This window comes from Charadrius vociferus, unplaced genomic scaffold (genome assembly GCF_000708025.1).
Source record: "Charadrius vociferus isolate BGI_N301 unplaced genomic scaffold, ASM70802v2 scaffold110, whole genome shotgun sequence".
Lineage (NCBI taxonomy): Eukaryota > Metazoa > Chordata > Aves > Charadriiformes > Charadriidae > Charadrius > Charadrius vociferus.
Window position 1 is genome coordinate 2,711,969 of NW_009646761.1, and position 7,840 is coordinate 2,719,808.

General features: G+C 42.4%; 1 protein-coding gene across 1 annotated transcript in view; it reads left to right on the top strand.

The window, feature by feature from the left end:
- The first annotated feature begins 5,129 nt into the window (after window positions 1-5,129).
- Window positions 5,130-7,840, top strand: part of CLYBL (citrate lyase beta like) — a 122,237-nt gene continuing 119,526 nt past the window's right edge. Inside the window, exon 1 of the mRNA XM_009892011.1 lies at window positions 5,130-5,371. Coding sequence (XP_009890313.1) covers window positions 5,130-5,371 — 242 coding nt within the window. The remainder of the gene's footprint in view (window positions 5,372-7,840) is intronic.

A 7,840-nucleotide genomic window follows, 5' to 3' on the forward strand; every position in this document is an offset into this window, starting at 1 on the left:
TTTTCATAGGCTATTTGGAGTCCATTGTTCTATGGTTGATGGATACCTACAATCACACTCAGGAGAAGCAAATAAAACTGTCCTTTAAAGTTAAAGTAAGGTGGGAACTGGTCCATATTTAGCACAGACGATTTTCATTTCTTCCACCCTTTTAATCAAAATCATTAACAGTAAGTTTATAAGGACCATGCTTGGAAGCTAAATCCCACCATGACTGGCTCACTACCTTGTTGAATTTGGCAGTCAGGTTCCTCCCCTTGTCTTCTCATGACCTCACACCAGCAAAGTTTCTTATGTGGACAAGAGCTGCAGAGGACAAAGTCCTTGGCCAGTGGGCAAAGAAGAAGAAAGTGATTTTTGCAATTGCGTATTTTCATCAGAAACTTTCTTAGTTGCTATACATGAAACTTAAAGGAGTATGCCATCTGGTAATCTAATAAAGAAAAATACAGTTCTGAGATATGACTGGATTTGCCCCACCATGGGGACATGTGCAGTGAGATGGCTGGTTTCTCCCCACTCCTCTGCACCCAGGAGGAGGCAGTCAGGTTCTCAGGGATGAAGCAAGAGATGCCTTTGCCTTTGCTAGTTATTACTGCAAGTGTGCCAACGTGGGCACACATGAATGGTGGTCTATGATGCTTCTATTGCACAAAAACCCCTGAAGTTACCTATACGGTTTGACATAATTTCATGCGACTACATGGTCCTGCATTTTTTGGAAAAAAAAAACATGGACGTTATGAGTGCAAAAATCTGACACAGGGCTGTTCTCCAGGGCTTACCTGTGGGTGCCTTGTCAATAGTAAAAGTGCTAAGTAATGAAACTTCTAGAAATTCCTGCAGAAAACTGTGCTGCAGTTCCTTGCAGGACTCCCTCTCTCCCTCCCTCTGTGCTGAGGTGCAGTTAGCGTTTGCCGCTCTCAGTTTCACCTCGTTACTTTTAAAGCTGTTCCCCAAAAAGTTCTTTTACATCTGCATTACAAAATTGCTGTCCCTTTTCACCCAGAAAGTTTTGACGGGGCCACAGTCAGTCGCTGCATGCAACATTTGTCACCATCGCTATTGTTCTCAAGAACCTTTGGGTTTCCCTCTCTGTCCCCGGCACAGCCGCGCACAAGGTGGACGGAGGGGTGCAACTGCCAGCTCCCCCTGTGCAGCTCCAGCTGGGTTCAGCGGGATTTAGCCCTTAATTATAAAGTGCTTTTTCCCACCTCTGCCTGATTATTAACCCCTTGTTTGCCTGGCACATTCACCACTGGTGAGAACGCTGTGAAAACGCCTACCTGGGGCCCCTGGGGGTGCTGTATAGCAGAGGGGTTGTTAGCAGAAATGAGGCCCCATCTCCCCTCCTCCCATTTCCCTTTCTGCCACCTTTTCCAGGCCACAGGTTTTGTACAGAAACTTGGGTTCTTGCGGGCCCAATTATTTCCATCCCGTAGCCATCCGCTACCGTGGGGTGCTCAGTTTCAGTGCCTGGCAGCAGTGTCGCTCGCTGGTCCCCTCCACAGTAACAATTCAAGGTCTGTATGTTTAGTTATAAAAGTCAAAGGTTAAGTGATTTGGGAATAAAATGTCACTTAATGCGACAGAACTGCGACAGAACTGAACCCGCTGATGCTTGAGTTACTCCTGGGGTTTTCTTTTTGCTCGCAGGCTCGGTGTTAAGTAATTTTATTAACTGAGGAGGGGGAAACATATTATTCGCTAACATTTTTATCCTCATTGCAAAATTTATTGTGTGTTGCTTCGTAAGTATTTGAAAGCACGTGATTGGAAAGGCAATGAAAGTAAAAATGGATTTTTTTTTTCTTTTGGAGGTGTTATTTGAAACATTGTACAATTAGTCAAAAAGATTAATTGTTGCTTGTGGCTAAACAGATGATAAATTTTAAAATGATATTATTACAGTGTGTCAGCATAAAAGCTCTGTGTCCCAAGCGTGTCGCCTTTTTATGTTTCTGTTGACAAGGTTCACATTTTATAGCACACTACCAGAAAGTGTTGACACATATTCAGATCACTGATTAAATGTTTTAAAAACGTGCCACTCAGAAACTAACCCTGATGGTCTTGGAGACAGGCATTTTAGGAGTCTGAATGCATTTCCCTTCATCAGTTAGGCTGTAGCACAGTGAGCAGTATTAATTAACAATTTTTTTTTTAATTTTGGTACATTACTATTTTAAGAACAGAGCTATTTATAATATATTTTCAGGCACATATTTTTATCATTGTCTTCAATATGGTTTAAAAATTGAATGTTAAATAGTTACTCAGAAAGATACTTAGGCACTGAAGTGGGGAAATAAAATAATTTTTCTGATGTAGGATTTTGTGGAGGTGTTTTTCAGTTTGGAGGTCTTTTTACCTTTGCTCATTGTTAACACTGATTTGTCTGTCTTGAGGTCATCAGATGATGTTAAAAAGTACAAGTGAATGCATCTGTAATTTCAAGCTGGAGATGCTCTCATTATTTTGGAGATTTCACTCATGACTTTCTTCCAAGTCCTGCAATCTGATCTACCACCTCAGATGTTTTCTCCTCCATGGAGTTGCCTGAAAGAGGGCAAGCTCCGCCTGGGCCCACTGTTCAGGCTTGCTCCATGGCTTTTTATTGCCTAGTCTCACAGGTTGTTGGGCTGTTCCCATTCCCACTGCTTTCACAGAAGAGCTGCTTCTTCCCGCAGAAGAGTCATAAGATAAAAAGCAAAACCGGTCCTGAAAGCACAGGTTTGGGACCCAGGCGTTTTCCTCTCCCAGTCCTGCTGACTCTTGCAAATTCAGGCTTCTTTGTAGTTTCTGCCCCCATCTATTTTCCGTTCTTGGTAACCAAGCAGCTCATTCGCAGGGATAACCCTGGGTGTGCTATTGCTTGGCTGTAAAAGTCCCTCCTGTGGGTCGTCGTGTGTTTGAGCCTCCTGAGCCTGAGCCTGGCACAAGAACCCCAGCTCTCGCTCTGGGCAGCAGCTGCTGGGTAGCTTCTTCAGGGCCTGTCCTTCAAAAGAGAAGCATTAACCCTCATTAGAAAAACACTGCTTTTCATTGGAGATATGCTGTGAAGCTTAACTTAGTATTTTTTACTGGGGATGGGGGGGGAGGGGGTTTAGAGAGAAGTCGTTAGTGAAGTATGAAACATGCCACCTATTAGTGCTCTTTCTGTGTTTGCCACTCCAGCCTGTTCTGAATGGAGCCGTAGCATTTCTAGAGTGAAAAGTTTAGTCAAGTAAGAGTATCTGGTTGACAAATTAGCTTTCTGTTTCATGAGATAAGAATGTTTAAAATACAGTGAACGTATCTTTAATTATCTCATCTCTTGGTTCACTGATAGATTTTATTGTGCCTGTTATTGTCCTTCAAACTCTATTCATATTATGAATACCATCTGTATTCTGTTTCCTTGTCTTGCAATGCAACTATTCAGAGATATTTTTATTCTGGAAAACAGTACGAAAATTTTGTGCAAGTGAGGAAGCTGACTAGCTGAGTGGAGAAGGAATTTTTAATTGCACTATTTAAAGCTTTTGGCATGCTTCATTTCCAAAAGATCATTCATTATGAAAAAAAAAAAGGTGGGGTTTCAACTTCAGTTTCTAGTAAAAACTCCCTATAAACATTTTTCAATACAAAATTTTTGAAAGGAGACATCCTCCCATCTTTAGGAATTGAAATAACCTGTTGTGTGGGAGATAAGCTCCACTCCCACATCCGTAAGACCTGGAAGGCATTGAATATATGCTCATAGATGAAGGAGTCCTGTCATCTCACTTCTGCTTTTGTGGTGATGTTGACACAACTCTTGTTTTCCTTCCCTGTTGCACCACTGAGGAGCACTTTTCTAGTGGCTGGACTGTGAAACAAACTTGTCCGTGGGGCTGTGGTACAATCATATGTGCAGCAAGTCCACCTCAGCCAGGAGCCACACTTCTTATTTTGCTCCTGCCCTCTTGGGGCTGCCACCCTTCTGCTTGTCCTCTCTGCCAGCGGGAAAGGTGATACAGCTCATACAACACAGGGTGGTAGGTATGTATTAAAGAGAGAGAAATGATGATTTTCCCAAGGAAGGTAGTTCAGCCCATCCCTGAGACAGCAGTGATGAACCGTCCCGTGGGGAGCTGCCTCTTTCTCCACAGACTGCCTAAAGGAAAGATAACTTGCATAGGCTCAAGACCTGATACTTAGTTGACTAAAGAATTTTAAAAGGCAGACAACTGAAATCCTGGCTCTGATAAGTCAGTGACTTTTTTATATCATTGAATTCAGGGGCGCCGAGGTGATTCGCGCAGAGCGCTCCAGAAAATTGTGCTCTGGCACTTGGGAAGATGGCCGAGCACGGGGCACCTGGAGCTGAACCTTTCATTCGGTGAAGCGACACGAGTGACACAGAAATGCTGGATTGGTGGCCTCAGCTTGGGGTTTTCCAAGATAAACAAGAAAGCATTACCTCAGCATTTGCTTAATTTATATTTTTGAAAACTGAAATACCTTCTGAGCGCTAACAAATGGAGCCATCACAGTGCTAACAGACATGAAAATGCATCTATCGCTCCACTTGCACTACAAAAAAGCCTGCACCCAAACTCCCAGTTGGGTATTATTTCCTGGATTTACTACAAAAAGAACAATGCATGTTTATTAAAAACAGAGTGGCTTTTAGCAGCAGCAGTAGGGCCGTGCACAATACACCAAAGCACAACGGGGGCCTTCTCCCAGCAATTGATGTGGAGAAGACCTTTGGCAGAGCAATATGGAAATTCGCATTCAGTGGCTTGATTAATTTGGAGTTTGGAAGCCACCTTCCCGAGATGGATGACAGTGGCTTATTAAATAAATAAATAAGGAGCAAGCTGAAGTCGCGCCGGCGTTATAGCATCAGATTTATGTCATCTGCGCTGGCAGAAAAGGCCTTTGTCGCCGCTATTGTTCGGCCTGTCAGCGGAGGCCTTGGCAGCGGCCTTTTGTCAGGGCTTGTGTCGGGGGTAATAACAGGGAGATGACGGCGGTTGGTCCGTTTGATGTAACCCAGTTTTATGGACGCCAGAGTTGGCATCCGCACACGCGGGCGGAAGAAAATAAGCGTGCCGGGATGCCGGGCCCGTCTGCCCTCGGCTCCCCTCTCTGACGGCCGGATGGGGGAGACGCTGGCCCAGGGTCCCAGGGGTTCTGCTTCGGCGTGGGTTTCCGACCCGTGTCCTCGGGATGTCACCCGGGGAGTTGAATGGGGAGGAAGGTCTTACAGGGAGCAGCGTCCCTCGGGAGGGCAGGTTGTGCCTGCTCCCCACCGCCACAGCTCCCTCCTTGCCCCTCACTGCGGCTCCAGGGCTCAGCAGCCCGCACTGGTCCTGCGGGAGTATCGGAAGCAAGCGGCAGGGTTCAGGGGTATGTGTGCCTAAAACTATTTGCAAGTAATTAAGAACTGTCTTGTACAAATCAGAGTATCACGGTGTGTGATAATAATCTAGCACGCTCAGGGTAGAAGCAGATAGGAATAGTAGAAAAAAACCCCACCCTAACTGCTGCACCACAAGTTACTATATGACATTTGTAGAGGGGTGAAGGGACCCTAATTTCACATCTTTTTAGGGGAAACCATCTGCAATACTTGTGGTTTTTACTAAGATCTTTGCACTTCTTTTCAACATGCTATTTTTATGTCTTAGCATAAAAAGTAGGAGACTTTGAAAAAGCAAAATTTTATTTGGAGTGCTATGCAATTCTTTTTCCTCTACAGAAACATAATAAAGGTTTGTGTTGCTTGTGTGCAAGTCACTTCATTCTTCCACATTAATTATGTAAAGTAGATAGATCACCACAAGTCATCAAAAAATGTGAGCACATTGACCTGAAGATGCGAGATAAAAAAGAAGACTATTAGTTTGCCGCTACCTCTAAGAGCAACCCACTTTTTTATACCACAAAGCCAATATCGTTGGGTAAAAGCTGAGGAATAATTGGCACCCATTGAGAGTATCCATCCAGTCTTAGATCTGTGGCTGCAGAAGAGTTTGTATGAAGACTAAACAGTTGCCATTCACCTGGAGGCCTCAATTTCCAATTTGCAAGCAGAATATGAAAGTCATTTAAACTCCACTTAATGCAGAAATGAACAATAACAGGGAATTTATTATAAAGACTTCTTGAACTGTTCTTCCTACTTTAGCATTTTTTCAGAGGCAAGTGATTAAAAGTGGATTGAGTTTGACACCAGTGAACTAAGTTAACCCGATGAGAAAGACTCTCCATCTAGAAGCTCTTTTCTTTTTGCAGGGCATTGTTAGAACAAAGTCATCAAGTTTCCTACTTACTTGTTTCGGGAGGAGACTTTATACAGATTTAAATCTTATGGCACAAAAGTAAAAAGACCCACAGTGTTTAAAAATAAATAAATACATAAAAAATACACCTGGGCAAACCTCTTATCTTAGTGCATCTCATGGCACTGCTAACTACATGCTACAGAGATTTGCCAGGGTGGAATTACAACATGGGAGTTTGCTATTAACTCAACTGGGCAGAATTTCACCTCATTTGCAATAGTACAAAATCTGTACTGTATAAAGTGTGTATAGTACAAAATCTGTAAAGATACTGGTCATTATTCTGGATTATGTCCAAATTTTCAGTGTTTTTGGAAACAGTGATGTTGATTCTTTGTGTGTGCATGTACTGGAGAATTTTTTTTTCTTGAACCAACTTACTCGCTCTGAAATCAGAGGGGGGCCTGACCATAAAAAAGAAATAAATGTACTGGTTTTGAAAAAGTTCGTATTGTTTCATTAGCCAGATGCATACTCCAGCTGGGCCACTTTGCATGAGGATGGCAGAATAATGTCTGATAAGGTCTATGACATTATTATGATTGCGTAGTATTGATTTGGTAAGAACTTAGACCTGTAATAATTTCATTTAAGAAACTGCACTTTCTGCTCACCTTTATGTGTGGCAGGCTGAGTTCAGTGTTAGCAATGCTTAGCTGTGAAAAACTGTGTAGATTGGTAAAACAGAACTGCTGTGGTAAACTGAGAAGGTCCACACTACATGAAATGTTTAAAATAGAAATGATAAATGTTATAGGTAGCCATAGTTTAAGTCTTGCAAATTAAGGTTATATATATTGCTTTGAAATGTATTTTCTTACTATTATGTAGAAAACATCCTTGCATGATTAGATTAACTCCTGCACACCCACCATCAACATTTTAAACTGGCTGATGGTTGCCTCAGCACACTGAGAATTTTGTTGGCAACTTCAGTGAGGACAAGTTTTCATTCACAGTAACCTTCTAGAAACGGGAAATCCTGTTTCCAAAAGGTTGTCTTCACTTCTACGTGACTTCAGTTGGTGAATTGAGAGATTTGGATGTTTCAAAAGAAGCAGACCTCATTTTGCAGGATTTATCTACCCTACTTTACCCATGTCAAAAAAAAAACCCCACAAAAAAACCCCAAACAATCAGCCCCGAAATTGTGAAGCATCCTTCTGCTGTGCATGGTGTGACTTGTCGTTATCTCTAGAGCTTTTCTTTCGTGTGCTCAGTTGTCAGTGTAAATTAATGTTAGACAAAGTCTTAAGGTAGTATTCAAAGTGTTTTATGGCAGAAAATATGGCAGATATCAAAGGGAGGGTAACCTATTATGGCTTGGACAGACAGAAAATACAGCACTAAAAAGCTGGAATGCTTCTTGGGTTGAAACAAAGCACATATTTTCACTTTGCAAAACTATCAAGAAAACTTTCTAACCCGCTCAAATATCACTTCATCCATCTCACTGTAAACATGAATATATGCCAGCTAATCCCTCTGCTTACCCATATAACTGATCAACACCTGCACATGCT